This window comes from Harpegnathos saltator, unplaced genomic scaffold (genome assembly GCF_003227715.2).
Source record: "Harpegnathos saltator strain DR-91 unplaced genomic scaffold, Hsal_v8.6 scaffold485, whole genome shotgun sequence".
In the NCBI taxonomy this organism is placed as follows: Eukaryota; Metazoa; Arthropoda; class Insecta; order Hymenoptera; family Formicidae; genus Harpegnathos; species Harpegnathos saltator.
The window spans coordinates 151070-166924 of record NW_020230299.1 but is presented as its reverse complement, the minus strand read 5'-3'; the positions used below and the strand labels follow the sequence as shown (position 1 = coordinate 166924).

General features: G+C 36.7%; 3 protein-coding genes across 13 annotated transcripts; 2 read left to right on the top strand and 1 right to left on the bottom strand.

Annotated features, from left to right (window-relative positions):
• Positions 1–19: 19 nt before the first annotated feature.
• LOC105192304 (mitochondrial import inner membrane translocase subunit Tim8 A) lies at positions 20–742 on the bottom strand. Its single transcript, XM_011156342.3, has 2 exons — positions 467–742; positions 20–231 (listed from the first exon to the last, which is right to left on the bottom strand). Exons 1-2 carry the CDS (start codon positions 557–559, stop codon positions 40–42), a joined length of 285 nt encoding a protein of 94 aa, XP_011154644.1. The 5' UTR covers positions 560–742; the 3' UTR covers positions 20–39.
• A 561-nt stretch (positions 743–1303) lies between these two features.
• coro (protein coronin) lies at positions 1304–7122 on the top strand. 9 transcript variants are annotated; one of them, XM_011156346.3, is made up of 6 exons: positions 1304–1433; positions 2898–3109; positions 3339–3820; positions 5574–5952; positions 6104–6343; positions 6449–6628. In XM_011156346.3, the coding sequence occupies exons 2-6, from the start codon at positions 2912–2914 to the stop codon at positions 6626–6628; spliced, it is 1479 nt and encodes a 492-aa protein (XP_011154648.2). In that variant the 5' UTR covers positions 1304–1433; positions 2898–2911. The 9 variants fall into 9 exon arrangements, with proteins under 9 accessions (XP_011154648.2, XP_011154649.2, XP_011154645.2 ...); XM_011156347.2 differs by having other exon boundaries at positions 1309–1502; positions 2901–3109; XM_011156343.3 differs by having other exon boundaries at positions 1310–1502.
• A 210-nt stretch (positions 7123–7332) lies between these two features.
• Gpo1 (glycerophosphate oxidase 1) lies at positions 7333–15809 on the top strand. 3 transcript variants are annotated; one of them, XM_011156350.3, is made up of 13 exons: positions 7333–7520; positions 8136–8183; positions 9713–9836; positions 10061–10214; positions 10297–10519; positions 10612–10775; positions 10940–11052; positions 11125–11318; positions 11516–11904; positions 11968–12218; positions 12320–12667; positions 12938–13039; positions 13439–15809. In XM_011156350.3, the coding sequence occupies exons 3-13, from the start codon at positions 9750–9752 to the stop codon at positions 13571–13573; spliced, it is 2160 nt and encodes a 719-aa protein (XP_011154652.1). In that variant the 5' UTR covers positions 7333–7520; positions 8136–8183; positions 9713–9749; the 3' UTR covers positions 13574–15809. The 3 variants fall into 3 exon arrangements, with proteins under 3 accessions (XP_011154652.1, XP_011154654.1, XP_011154655.1); XM_011156352.3 differs by having other exon boundaries at positions 7334–7520; positions 8116–8183; XM_011156353.3 differs by lacking the exon at positions 8136–8183 and having other exon boundaries at positions 7334–7520.
• The last annotated feature ends 46 nt before the right edge of the window (positions 15810–15855 follow it).

Here is a 15855-nt window from a genome sequence, read left to right as displayed (position 1 = left end):
TATTTATAGAGAATAAAGATGATTTTTAAAATGATGTAATCATTCCAAGTTATCCAGTTCAGGCTGTGAACTTGAAGCAATATGTTTTAACCTATTTGTTACAAAGTTGGTAGTATCGATGAATCTTTCAACGCAATTTACAAGGCACTTCTGAACTTTTGTCTCCAAGCGTGCTGATGGTCTATCCATGCAAGTCTCCCAACAGATATCAGTTAATTCGTGTACTAATAGCTAAAAATACCGTCAAAAATGTGAAAATACTGTTCTTTATGAAGGGATATAAAGAGAAAAAATAATATATTGAAATATGTACTCATGTATCTATGCAATTGATATTTTAAATATTTGTTATGTTATCCGATACTATTTTATGTAAAAAAAATAATGCTACAAAATGAAGTCACATAAAGAAAACATAAAAGATAAAAAATCTGAGTGCAACTTACGCGAGCAAGTCGAAACTAACCTGAAATTGTTGTTTTCTATTTTCAACTTCAATGAAATCTTTCAGTCGATTATCTACGACAAATTGCACATCTGAATTCTCGACAAGATTCATACTTTAAATTCAAAGCCTCCTTCTTTCCACATTAATGTAATGGAAATAATTAACCTTTAATCGCTTATTACACTCCAAACTACTTCAATCTGGCTAACTCATCGAATTACTACTTGAAAACATCATCTTCTAGTTCGAACCATGGTATATCGAGTGTTACAAGAGGAGAGAATTAAGTCCCTTGCACAATGCCAGGCAACAGGCAATAAGAATAAAAATAGACCAATCACAATAGACTATTCTTGTAATAGTCGATTGTGATTCGTCTATTTTTATTCTTATTGCTTGTTGCCTGACATTGTGCAAGGGGCCATACAGTCGTGCAATTTCTACCTCGGTTTCAAGAGATTGGGTATCGTTCAGTGACTTTGAGCCCATATCAAACTATGGATTGTGATTGAAATTAGATTGAAACTTGACCAATTGGAAAAAAGAAAATAATCTCAAATATAGTAAACTTAGGCCCAGTTGCACCAACATTATTTTGGTTTTAAGTGAGACTTAAATATATCTCTGTCTTTATTTATTTAGTGAGAAAGATAAAGATAGACTTATGTTTAAGTATCACTTAAAACCAAAATAATATTGGTGCAACTGGGCCTTAGTCCTGATTGGTTAAATTTCAATGCAATACTCAATTCCAATCCGTAGTCTGATACAGGTTTAGGATGTATATGACACCCAATAGAATAACTCGTCTGTTAGGAATTTTGACGTTGATCATGTGACACATAGGACGACATGTTGCGGTTGGAAAGGCGCCTGCTCGCGCGCACGTCCGTTTTCGTCATCGTTCACGCTTGAGGTTAGGGGCGGGGAGAAGAGTACTTATCCAAATTCGTGCATCTTCTGTCACAACGGGCAAGATTAGTCCGTAAGTTTCGTTTAACGCGCGTAACTTGCGGGGCAACAGCGTGCGGCGCGTTAAGAAGACTCGGTACAGGTATCGATCGTTATCGCTTGTCATATGTTTGTAATTCGTCAGTTTAATCACGAAAACGTTAGCGGTGAGATGGAAAACGAAATTGCGAAAGAGGCGAATGTGCGGCGATAGCGCGTCTACGAAAGCGAGGAGAAAGAGCAGACGAGAGAGGAAGAGAGAGATAAATAGCGATAGACACAGCGATATCGTCGCGGAGGGTAACTGTTCAAATAAGCAGGGTGTGCATTTCCAAATAAGGTATTCTCGTATGAGCGAGCCTTCGTGTTTCTGGCGCTGCTACGTGGTCACCGGGCGAGTTACGTTCGGCGGCGATGCGTGTAACGTTAGTGGCGGGAATACAAATCCCGTGCTTTCGATCGATTATTCTCCGCAGCTATCGTTAACGGTGACTAACGCTCGTTGAAAATGCGTCGCATACATGAGCGTGAGATAACACGCAGCCGTGATAACAGGCAGTCGGTACGAGAGTGCGGCTTTCCTTCCTGTTAGATTCGCCGGTCCGTATCACATTTTTGTGGTAATTCGCAGTGAGCGTGCGAAAGTTGCTCCGAATAGCGCTGCCCTTCATCACGCCGCGATTTTCGAAACTCCAAATTAATCGTAAGAGTATTTTAGAGTTGACGCGCATACGTGTGTGTTGTGTATCGCGCGAGCGTATGACATATATCGCATATTATTTTGAATCGCTCTGAATCACGATCTCGCGCTTTCTCGCTCTGGCTCGCGTTGACGCGGGCGCGGCCGCACTCCGCGACGGTCGTACTCGCGCGACCCCGTCTATTTCGGTGGATCGAAATCATTTTTCGATGCACCATGTAAGGAGCGCGCGGGAAGTGTGTTCGTCGCGCTCTCCGCCGCAATAATCTTTAACGGCTATTAAATGCGTGGCACATCCACGGCCATTCGTACTGCACACATGTATTGATATGCACGAATAAATGGTGACCAAACGTACGAAATATTATTCTTATTTCGGTCGTGTATCCTTTCGGATCGTACAGGGAGGTTGAAGAGTGGGGAATCTATTTATAAAACGGGGATGTTCCACACGACGCCCACGCCCGTAGTCCCGTAGCGCGGATACACACGTAACGATAATTTATTAAAATAATCATAATAAGCGACGCGTAGAGCCGTGTACTCTGTTGTTAGGTTATTTAGCGTTGGTCTTTCTCTCGCTCTCTTTCTCTCTCTCTCTCTCTCTCTCTTCCTCTCTTCCTCTCCTCCTCTCCTCCTCTCCCTACCCTTTCTCTCTCTCTCTCTCTCTCTCTCTCTCTCTCTCTCTTTCTTCTCTCTCTCTCTCTCTCTCTCTCTCTCTCTCTCTCTCTCTCTCTTTCTCTTTTATACACACTCATCCTCACCGAATTTCACTCACGTCTGTTCTGTAATTGAAAGTAGGTGCAGCAGACATGTCTTTTCGCGTGGTGCGTAGCAGCAAGTTTCGCCACGTGTACGGAACCCCACTGAAGCGCGAACAATGTTACGATAATATCAGAGTCTCCAAATCATCATGGGACTCGACTTTCTGCGCTGTGAATCCCAAATTTCTCGCTATAATCGTAGAATCGGCGGGTGGCGGTGCCTTCATCGTCTTGCCGCACAACAAGGTAAATTCTCTTTCATTCTTCACTTTTTTTTTATTTATAGTCCAGTTTCACCAAGCAATACCAAAATAATGTCGTCAACTTTCTCTGGCTTCATTTAACATAACTGGATTGTACTGTGTAACAGAAAGATTATATTTTTGTTGTAGCAAATTTGTTGGATTTGGATACACCATTAAATGCTTCTGCAGACTGTAGTTGACTGATAGTTGATTTTTGCAAATCGTTATAGGTAGGAAGAATACCAGCAGACTATCCTTTAGTAGGTGGACACAAAGGACCTGTATTAGATATTGCATGGTGTCCTCATAATGATAATGTCATAGCTTCTGGTTCCGAAGATTGTGTTGTCAAAATATGGCAAATACCTGACGGGGGTATTTCCAGGACATTGACTGAATCGATAGTAGATCTGCAACTACACCAACGCAGAGTCGGTTTAGTACTATGGCATCCATCTGCTCTAAATGTGTTGCTCACAGCTGGCTCAGACAATCTTGTTATTATTTGGAACGTTGGAACAGGAGAAGCTTTAGTGCGCATTGACTGTCACCCAGATGTAGTTTATTCTGCATGCTGGAACTGGGATGGATCTCGGATAGTTACTACATGCAAAGATAAAAGGATTCGAATTTTGGATCCGAGATCAGGCGAAATATTAGAAGAAGCTGTAGCGCATGAGGGAAGCAAGGCAACTCGTGCCATCTTTCTCAGGTATGTTCTCTATATTTTATGTACGTCTATTTCAATATGTCTAGCAGTATCTTCTTGCTTTCTATCTTATTGCTTTCTTTCACTAATGTATATTGCTCGAATATATTCGTATACTGAACAATAAGACTGTGCAACTAAAAAAGAAAGGGGAAAGGATGGGTTAATCTAATAAAAATAGAAAAATTTGAGTATATTTTTGGAAAGCATCGCGATTAAATTCTTCAAACGATAATTTACTGAATATCATAAAGAATTTTTTCTAGGAAGATAATAGTACTTGATTTCGATTTGCTTTTGAAATCTAAATATTTTTAGTTGTTCCAGTCTTATTTCAGAAGTGCAATGTTTCGCTCGTTAAATGATCAAATTTTGATATGCAAGTATAAATGCTTTTTATCATAGATGCAAATATTATAAATATTTGTTCCATATTTGATCAAAATATGTTTGATTTTAATGCATATTTAACTAAAATGGCAGAACATTTTTTCATGTAATTTCTATTCTTACATACATGTGATATAATTCTGAATGTGTCTGGGACTTGAATATTGCAGTATTATATAACATTCTTTTTATGATTATAATTTTATGAGAAAGAGTGTATTTTTTTGTACTAACGAGTGAACTTGCATGAGAGAGTGTGGATGTAGAAAGTATATAAGTGCCATATAAATTGCCAAAAAAAAGAAGAATGTAAATAATATTGTATATCAAATTTAACTCATTGTAAATATTCATTTATGTCATTAGGTATGTAAATTTGATTGAATATTGTATATTGTATGAAAAAAATATATAATATAACATAATCATCAAATAGTATACATCCACCTTTTTACACAAGTATATTAGTAACAGTATAATACAGGTAATGTCGGATTATCTCTCGAATATAGCCATGTATGTTCGAGCTCTTCACTCTTTCGTTTATTATTGCCTTTCTACTGTTTAGTTTTTGACGCGATAATATATGCGTACCAACATACACGTAGTACTTCTCGCGCTTTAGTTATTTTCGCGCGAATGCTGTGTAAGAGAAGCAAAACATTTTTAAAAGATACATTTATTTTTATCAACTTGTATTTCCGGTTTGTGTAGTGCGAGATTCTGTAATTTTTAATGGAAAACTGCAAGACTGAATTTACAACATGACGAAGATGCTGACTTAATAAATACGAATGTCAAGATGCGTGCTCTATATTTCTCTCCATAGAGATGTTGCAGTAAGTATCGTATTCATCAAGTTATTCATTCAAACCGTAATACATTGTAAATGTCAGGTAAATATTAGATTGTGCAAGTAATTACGCAAATTATACCGATAAATATTAACTTTGTGGCAGTGTAACATCTTTATAAAATAATACGATAACTGTTGTTTGCATCTGTAAAAGAAAAGAAAGAAGGGAAAGACACGCCGGAGTAATTAAGCAGAAATAAATTTCTCTAAGTAAGTACTGTGTGCACTGTGTACGAAGTAGTGATATTTCCTACATTGCAAAAGGTATCTTATTTATTGTGAAACAACGTTCACGAGAGCATTATGAGAAATATTGTCTCTTTATGAAATATAAGGTGGTAACAAGGTGGATGTAATAAAGCTTTGATGATTAATTTCTACGTGTGAAAATATATATTATACATTGTGACATATTAATATGCTAAACAAAAAAAGGACTATCGCATTAGATAGTACCGGCGAAGTGCGATCGTGTAATCACTGTTAAAGCTACTTGTATTCTATTTTCAGGGGTGGCTTGATTTTTACCACGGGTTTCAGCAAAATGTCGGAAAGACAATATTCATTACGAGCTCCTGATATGTTGGGCGAACCCATAGTTATGGTAGAATTAGACACCAGCAATGGAGTTATGTTTCCGTTGTATGATCCCGATACAAATTTAGTATATTTATGCGGTAAAGGCGATTCTGTGATCCGGTACTTTGAAATTACGCCTGAACCACCGTTTGTTCATTATATAAACACTTTCCAAACTCCTGATCCTCAACGAGGTATAGGAATGATGCCAAAACGGGGCTGTGACGTTAATAGCTGTGAAATAACCAGATTCTATCGATTAAACAATTCGGGCTTTTGCCAAGTAGTCTCTATGACAGTACCGAGGAAGGTGAGAGATAGTGTGCTTCATATTTTGAAATGAATGGAATCATATTTTAAATTTAACGAAAAATTTCGAGAAGTTTGAACTGGATTTAAAAGCGCGTTGAAAAACAGTTGCTGACAATCGTAGTGCAAGTTACCACATGATGGTGTTTCAGTCGGAGCTTTTCCAAGAAGACTTGTATCCTGATACACCCGGTGATACGGCCGCGATATCGGCCGAAGAATGGGAAGCCGGTACTGACGCTGAACCTGTTTTGATATCTCTTAGGGACGGTTACCAGCCATCCGTCTCGAAAAATGAGCTCAAAGTTCAAAAGAAATCCAATATACTGAGCAAAGGAGCCAAGGTTGCATCTAATGCGCAGAATGCAGCGCAAATTTCATCAGCAGCATGCGTACGTTATCAATTCTGTTATTTATTATCGATATATTTACTTATGCGAGTGTATCGAACAAGTTGATTATGGTTCATTGTATCGATACATCGATCGTCATTGTAGGAAGAAATGCTGAAGGAATGCAGGGAAGAAATACGAAAATTAAAAGCCGTAATTGTGAAGCATGAAGGGAGGATACGAGTGTTGGAATCGGCAGTCGCACTTCAGATGAAGGAAGAGGAGAGAAAAGAGAAGTCAGCATCACCCGACGGCAAGGAAGCGCTTGCTTCCGATGAAGTGTAAACCTTTTTTGGGTCTCGACCAAGTTCCGGTGTGACGCTGTATTTCTAACTAGAGCATATTTTTTACTAGAATCACTAATATCGTGTAATAAGAATGACCGTATATTTTGATATAACAAACTTGTGTAAATAGTAGGTTTTAGCGATGACGTGTGTCTGACTCCTTTTCTTTCTACTCTGTCTGTTTATCTATCTATTTCTATCTCTTCGTAATGATATTTGCTATTTATTGTACATCCATTATCGTACATTCTCTGCATTTGTATTATGTTTATATGTTTTATTATTATTATTATATTTACTGACGTTTAAAGCCATTGTACGTAATATTATCTGCCCCCTAAAGTTAAGTTTTCGCGCGATTGATGCAGCGATACGCGATACAAGACTTGTGTAAAATGAACCTTTGTATGAATAATTATTCGTAACACATGTGAGTGCCTAACTTGTACAGATATTTGATGTTAAATAACAAAGAATATTATTTTGTTTCAACGTATGACTTATATAGATGTGATTGCGAGCAGTGTCCGTTACTCGATGAAGTTGCTCGAAAATTACACGAATTCATTCCCGGTGTGTTTCAAAATTACCCGCGTTCCTATACACGATTCAACGATTACAACGATTAATGGCAGGTGTCGGGGCAGTCGCAATGTTCCTGCGACCGATATTATCGATTGAGCCGAACTGTACTCGCTCAGGCGATTACACAGTCTCCAGCCTCCGGCGATTAGTTGACATCCAGTCATCGGTCGCAATCGTTGATATCGCGGCTTGTTCTGAGACACTGCTCGAGAGCCATTCATTGAGAACAGAGGAGGCGGAAGAGATATGCGCCTCGTGAAATCCTAGTATCGATGTAAAGGAGATCTGCACCTCTTCAGTTGACTGTGAGTAACGCTATCGTAACGAATACTACTGCGATTTATCTTACGTTCGTCAAAACCGGCTCTAGCTCTCTACATCTTCGAACTGCCCAGAACGACGTAACATTTTTCGTCGGATATTTAATGATTAAATTGACTGACTAGAATCTTTTCTCCAACTGACCGGGTTCTCTCGAGTGTCTTGGTTGATTTTTCACCTGACTACGCACGATTGTCAAGTAGCCCGAAGGGCTCAACAGCTGAATTTGCGTGCGCCGTTCGCAGCGAAGGATGCTCGAAGAGTGTGCGACGCTAATTAAAAGCTCTCACTCGAACACATGTTGATGAGCGCGAATGAAACGTTAAATATGATGGTTCTGATATCGACGACTGGGCATCGGCGAATCGAGTCGAGACTATATGAGGATATATTGAATAACGCGTAACAAGTAGCGCGTTATATATGCATGATCACGCGTTATGCGTGAGTTTGATGCGAGTGACATTTCGGAGCACTTGGCACGAAGGACACTCGTGAGCCTCGGACGCGCTATTTTAATCACGATCTTGCGACATCCGTCTCCGGCATTGTATTCTCACGTTATGGACATATTTCAAGGCGTTCGTTTATTCCACAAGGTTTTCCCTCGACGCCGACACGGACGCCGGCTACAGCGAGCTTCACCGGTAATCTTTTTATCGTCGTTGTGAGATAATTTCATGCTTGTAATTCATGTGTGTCTGATGCAATTTGGATTTCGATATGAGTCATATGTTAACGGATGTTTTTTTATCAGTTCGTTTTTGTGCGTGACACAATAGATCGAAGATATATATATATATATAGTATATTATATGTATGATTTATGTATGCATGTGTGTATGATCTCGTCATTCGACGACCAATCGTCGGTATGCATTTGTCTAACACGCGTTGATTAAATAACCGCGTGTATAAGTTATAAGCAGGTGTAACGACAAACGTCTTTTACGTAATTTCACGTATGCCCGGACTCCTGTCAAGGATATATGAAAGGATATGCTCGTAACGGAGCAGTGATATAGTAGTAAATATAAAATTCAGCTTTTAAATAATTGGTATTTTACGATACGATGCGCAATGTTGAAATTAGTTCGCGAACGCACATCCTAGATCGGTAAACTGTGCACTCGGATATATATAGTATGTGTAAGCTGTTTCTTTTAAATATTATATGGAAAATTGTTCGGGTTATTATTAATTAAAAATCTCATAGTTGTATGAATGGTACGAATGCTCATAATAACAAATGGCCCGACATTGTTTTGAATATGCGACGAGACTTATAACTTGTTCTGAATATTATATAAAAAAAAATCCTTCATATAATATATAGTCTTATCGAAATAAAATTCATACACATTTAGATTTATATATTTCGATATACTTTCTTTTATTATGTATATATATATATATATGACTAGCTATCATTTGGAAATAAAGTTGAACCTGATTATATCTCTCAAAATTTATTATTTTTATACACTGAATTTATTCTTCAAGTGTATCTGATATATTAAATTATACTTTGTATGTATTGCAATTTTTATATACACAGTTAAAAACGTTTCGCACTTTTGTTAAAATTTTTTGTGTGTAGAAAGTTTTGTGTTAAATTTTTTACATAGTCGTGTGTTAATTTAACATATTGTTGTTGTGTTACTTAGACTTTCTTTTGTTAAATTAAGATTAATTATTTTCAAGTGTTAAAATAACATTTTCAAGTGTTAAAACAACAGAATTTATATATATAAATTCTTGCTCTGACATATTTTATATGTTAAAGTCAACGCTTAAAATGTATTACTTTCCTCATTATAACAGTTATCATGTGTTAAATTAATAGTTAACTATTTTCAACTTTTTAACATATAGATTTTTAACACATTATGAAAATGTTAGATTATGTCAATCTAACATTTTCATATCATCAAATTATAGATTATTACTTTTCCCAAATGTTGAAGTAACATTCATTGTATGTCAATTTAACACAAACTGTGATTCTTGGTGGCATTCAAATGTTAAATTTTTATATTGATTTTTTACATATTATGCGTGTTACTTTTTAACATATTTGCTATATGTTAAATTAACATATAAATGAGAGTGGATGATTTGAGACACATGAACATGAGACATATTTTTTATAGTGTAGAATATATATTTATTTCAGATTTTCTCGAAAAAATCGAGAAACTGTGTGACAAACAATGGCATCTCTCAGGTGGTTCGTAGCAGGAGCTAGTGCTGTGGGTGCTGGTACTCTTACTTCATATTATTTTCTGTCAGATACTACGGTAAGCGTACAATAATAAATTTGAAACACTCGCAATCGGAGGCACTCCGATCATAAATACCAGAATGCTTCAGAATACTTTCTTGAATTCTCTTTTGTTATTACTTACACTATGTATTATATAACACGGTATCTCATGCTAAAATCGTGTCTAGTTATTTGGCGCGATAACTATAGTCGCATACATATATACTTCTCAATTTATCGTTCATCGTTTGGTCATAGGTACACGCCGAGAAGATCAAACCAAGACCGCCTAGGAGGACTTTACCGACGCGGGAGGATCAAGTGAAGACGCTAAAATCGCAAGATTACGATGTTCTGATCATCGGAGGTGGTGCAACAGGAGCAGGATGCGCTCTGGACGCTTGCACACGAGGTATATTGCCGCACAATTTGTACATTCAGCGAATGCAACTCTTGAGTGATCTGAAGCTCTTCGTCTGTTTTCTTCTACAAAGGTTTGAAGACCGCGTTGGTCGAAGCCGACGACTTCGCTTCTGGCACCTCCTCCCGCAGCACAAAGTTAATTCATGGCGGCGTACGGTATCTACAGAAAGCGATTATGCAGTTGGACATTGAGCAATATAGAATGGTGAAGGAAGCGCTTCATGAGCGCGCGTCGATGCTGCAAAGCGCACCGCACCTGGCACATCCGTTACCTATTATGCTGCCAGTTTATACGTATGTTTTTACGTTGATCCTAAGTTTCGTACATATACACAATTATTCCGTGTTACTCGTATTTTTCAAAGACAAATATTTTTACATTCCAGATGGTGGCAGATTCCTTACTATTGGTTCGGCATTAAAATGTACGATCTAGTAGCGGGCAGCAAAACAGTCAAATCTTCGTATTATTTGAGTAAAGCGAACGCTTTGGAACTCTTCCCAATGTTGAAGGGCGACAAGCTGACGGGAGCTATTGTTTATTACGATGGTATGCAAGTTTGTCGCGCGCGCGCGTGTGTGTGTGTGTGTGTGTATGTGTGTGAACATGTGTGTATGATATTCGTTATGATTCTTTCATTCTAAGCTAGCGAGTCGCATTTAGTCGGCCGTATATTCTGTCCGTAAATAAATCTGTTATTTGGCGCAATGCAGGTCAGCAAGACGATGCTAGGATGAACTTGGCAGTCGCCCTGACAGCCTCGAGACACGGTGCAACAGTCGTGAATCACACTAAAGTAGTCAACTTGTTAAAAGGTCTTGATAAGGTACGTACTGGCTGATCGCAGATTAGAATACTTAATGAAAAATCTTAATGAAATCTCTCTTCCACTCCGAAGGACGGTAAGCGAGTCCTTGTGGGAGCTCATTTGAAGGACGAACTCACCGGCGAGGAATGGGATGTGAGAGCTAAGGCGATTATTAACGCGACTGGTCCTTTTACCGATCACATTAGAAAGATGGACGACCAGAATGTTCCTGAAATTTGTTGTCCGTCTTCTGGGGTTCACATAGTATTACCAGGATATTACAGGTAATATAAAAAAATTAATATCGGATTTATTTATGCAACGTGATGCTTTACTTTTATAATAAAAAGTTCTTAAAATTCTTTATAGTGATTTAATATTTATTAATGTTATCAGTAATATTGTTTAATTAGTCAATAGTCGTAAAGTCGATACCAATACTTTTAATTTTATTTACGATTTTACTTATGATTCCCCGTAGTCCCGACCAAATGGGTCTACTCGATCCAGCGACGAGCGATGGCCGAGTGATCTTCTTCTTGCCATGGCAGAAGCAAACTATCGCGGGGACGACCGATCTGCCATGCGAGGTAACGCACAATCCACGACCTACAGAAGACGAGATTATGTTCATCTTGCAAGAAGTCAAGAACTATTTGAATCCTGACGTCGAGGTACGCCGCGGAGACGTTCTCTCTGCATGGAGCGGTATCAGGCCACTAGTCTCCGATCCGAATAAACCGAACACGCAATCGCTCGCCAGGAACCACATCGTGCATGTCAGCCCTACGAATCTTATCACGATAGCCGGCGGCAAATGGACGACTTATCGAGCGATGGCTCAGGAAACCATCGACGCGGCTATAAAAGGTATACATTGTTTAACAAACATAGCTTCATCTTCTCAAAATACTCATGGGTACTTATTTGTAGCTTGCGATCTGCAACCGGAAAGACCTTGCCAAACCGATGGTTTTCTTCTGGAAGGTGCTCAAGGTTGGAGCCCTACGATGTACATTAGACTGGTGCAAGATTTCGGTTTAGAGTGCGAAGTCGCTCAACATTTGTCCAAGAGTTATGGGGATCGTGCGTTCGCCGTGTCGAAAATGGCTTCCCTCACAGGAAAACGGTGGCCAATTATCGGGAAGAAAATTCATCCGGAATTTCCGTACATTGATGCTGAGGTATAAATTTCTTTTTTATTATTTAATTAAGTTATTAAAATTATTTAAATTTTCTTGAATGCGCGTAATCAGAGTATAGGAAATATACATATGTATTTCAGATACGTTACGGTGTACGGGAGTACGCTAGAACTGCTATCGATATGATTGCGCGTCGCCTAAGACTCGCTTTCCTCAATGTTCAAGCGGCTCAAGAAGCATTGCCGGTTATTATAGACATCATGGCCGAGGAGTTGCATTGGTCGGCGGAAGAGAAGAAGAAGCAACATCGTGAGGCCATCGAATTTCTCGCTAACGAAATGGGTCAAATGGTGAATCGCGCCTCCCGCGATAAGATCCCCATCAATCTTACAAAGGATGAGGTTCAACTTTACATTAAACGCTTCGGAATCATAGATAAGGACAAGAAAGGATACGTCTCTATCAATGACATTAGGCGAGGACTAAAGGTTTGGATTTTAAACTTGATATTTATGACAATTTATGTCTGTAACATAGTATTCAGTTGTTCTTCTGTTTTGTCTTTTCTTTTTGTCGTTGAATCGACATCCACTAATTAACGATGTGCAGGTATTAAATATAAAATTGAGCCAGGACGAGATACACAGCTTGTTGAGCCAAATCGATGTCGCATATAACGGCCAAATGGAATTATCAGATTACTTACAGGTAAATCGCAGAATATATATTTAACGTATGCTCTTTTTTGCTTTTCACAGTTGTTCGGAGACAAGGAAGTACCGGGTGAAGAACTTCACGAAATTCTACGCGAAATCGACACCAATATGAACGGTCAAGTTGAATTGGACGAATATCTTCAGGTCTGTTGCATCGCGCATGCACAGTCCGTCGAGCGCTTTTGTTACGCACTTTGTTTTACTTCTGTTTGCGTAATGTGGCGTAAAAGTATTTTTCTAGTGAAGTTCCTGAGTGGTTATTTTTCATTTCTCTTAACACGATTTTAGGCGACATTAATTCTTCACAAACTAAACTCACTCTAAATTCATATGGAAATTGGTAGTTTTGTTGTGTGCATTATCATATTTCTTTTTCTTCTTTCTTCTTCGCTTGATTTTGCTTGCAGTTATTGTAATATATTTATTGGTTAAGTAACATCACATCGTTTTCTTGAATGTCCTTTCGGGATATCTGTTTGCATAATTTATTTTCTTGCTTCATCTTGATATATGCATATATTCATGCATCACTTTTATGTTTAGATGATGTCAGCTATAAAATCTGGTCATGTGGCATATTCACGTTTTGCACGAATGGCTGAAATGGAAGAAGCGCAGCATGAAAAAGAGAAACTTAAGAAACAGATAAGTGTCGAAAGGTCAGGCGGCGGACTATGAAGAAATATCCCTATATTTTAGAGTTTACAAACATTTTAATTTCTCATTGTTTGGATTTTACATACATTTCATCATTGAGATGAAACTATGTACTACAGAATGTCGATTTTTATTTGATCAGATATTTTAAATAATTTTACACACACATATACATATATACATGATTATATATATATATATATAGTCGAAATTCAGTATCTCATAATGAGGTAACAAATTTTTATCCCAAATATTTAAAATAATTTTCAATGAGCTACAAATGTTTTATATTAAACAATTCGCAACACCAAGAGTGAAATGTAATTATTAACTAATTATGGGTACAATTTTATACACAAAGTGCATAATAATATGTAAATTATCAATCTTTAATATATATATTCGTGAAATATTGTTATACAAGTTATATAAGTTGCATGAAATATTATATAAAATTGTCGTCTATCTCAAGGAATGAAATTTAAATCTTACTTATTAAATTCATGCAAATTTGCTCCAAGTACAATATAAACACAATATAATATAAATCACAAATCAGAATTTTGACACAATTATTTGGACTTTATAACTACAAGTTTGAATTGTTCATCAGTACATTTGTTAGCAGATAACTGAAATTTTTGCTATAAGAACAAATTTCTCTTTATATAATTCGGTGTGTTACTTATATATAACATTTGTATTGTGTACAAATGTCAAAATACTCTTGCTCCTACTTGTATATACAGGATTCTAAAGCACTGTATAGTTAAAATTGTATCTTACTCTTGTACCAAGAGTATTGTACGATTCTACATGACGCAAACCAATAATATTTATAATATTATTAATTGTAGAAATTCTGTTTTATTTACTTCAATATAATAATTTCTTGTTCTGTTGACATTTGTAGTATATTTATGCAAGAAAACCGTTGATAAGTTTCAAAATATTGCATAAATAAATTTTGTTATTAGGTTTTTGAAACCAAATTTATTTATAACAAACTATGATTTATGTTGCTCTCTTTATATTTATTAATGTAAGATGAGGGGTTGTACAAATTATAAACATTGTTAAAGATTATCTCTACTCTCTCTTTGGATCAATACTGTAATGTTATACAATGTCAATCCACAATTTATCGCGTAATTTATTTCATCATTATCGTCATATTAATAAAGGCAATGGCAAAAAATAATTGATGTTGCCTAGTTGAAAATAAAAAAGTTTATTGTCTTGTCGTCAAGTTAAACAAAATAAAACTCGAAAAATACAAGGCTGACGATGACGTACTGGTGATTGGTTTTAGTAAGCAGCTGCAAATTTGCACATATATATTGTGCAACACGTTTATATTGATATAAATAGTCGAGAGATCCGGATTCTCGATCTCGACTAAAAACTTGGAATATCTAAAATTTCTTTTCGCAAATATATCAGGATACCTCGCTTTTTGCCCATCATATATTTCTTCATATAAAAATGTAAAAACGCCGAGCACAAAATTTTTAGTCTTTTTAGTATTTGGTACCAGAATACACACACATGATGAACAAAAAAAGTCTCGGTTCACAATAATAATCAAACGTAACTACATTATGAATCGGTAAAGTAAATTGCGTTTAATATGTGCATTCGTTTAATACTCGAATGTACATCACGATTACAAGATATTTGATACACACTTTGAACAAATATTACAGTAATCATGTAAGCAATTACTTACATCGAAGTATATTACTGTAAAATAATTGGTGTCTCTTAATGCTCGTGTACTAGTATAAACTTTTAACTACAATTATTTTATTATAAAACATAATAATAGCCAATTATACATATATACAGACTTATCGCATACATAACTATATCGGAGATACAAAGGAACAATTATTATTATACGTTATTTTTAAGTGGAAAAAATAATTATTATTCGCAAATACACGTTATTTGATTTTCTTATGAACTCAACATACATAATAAGTAATAAATTATGAATCATGATATCGCGATATATGGCATTTTACTTACAATTAACCAATTGAGTATAATTTTGCGAGAACGTTTTGACACATTGGTAAATTTTATATCGCAGAAGTACGGTTAGTACTTTCACAAAACTTCTGCACGTCTTCGGCAGTGCTAGCATAGTCCGTCCGTTATTTATCACTACATTTTATTCCGTTGGAAATCGTTTATACCCTCTTTATTACCCTGTTTATTGCATGCTGTTCAAAATAAATTTTTATTTCGTTGATTCTGATATCTCATTGGTACACCTTTTTCCGTCAGCATGCATTCGT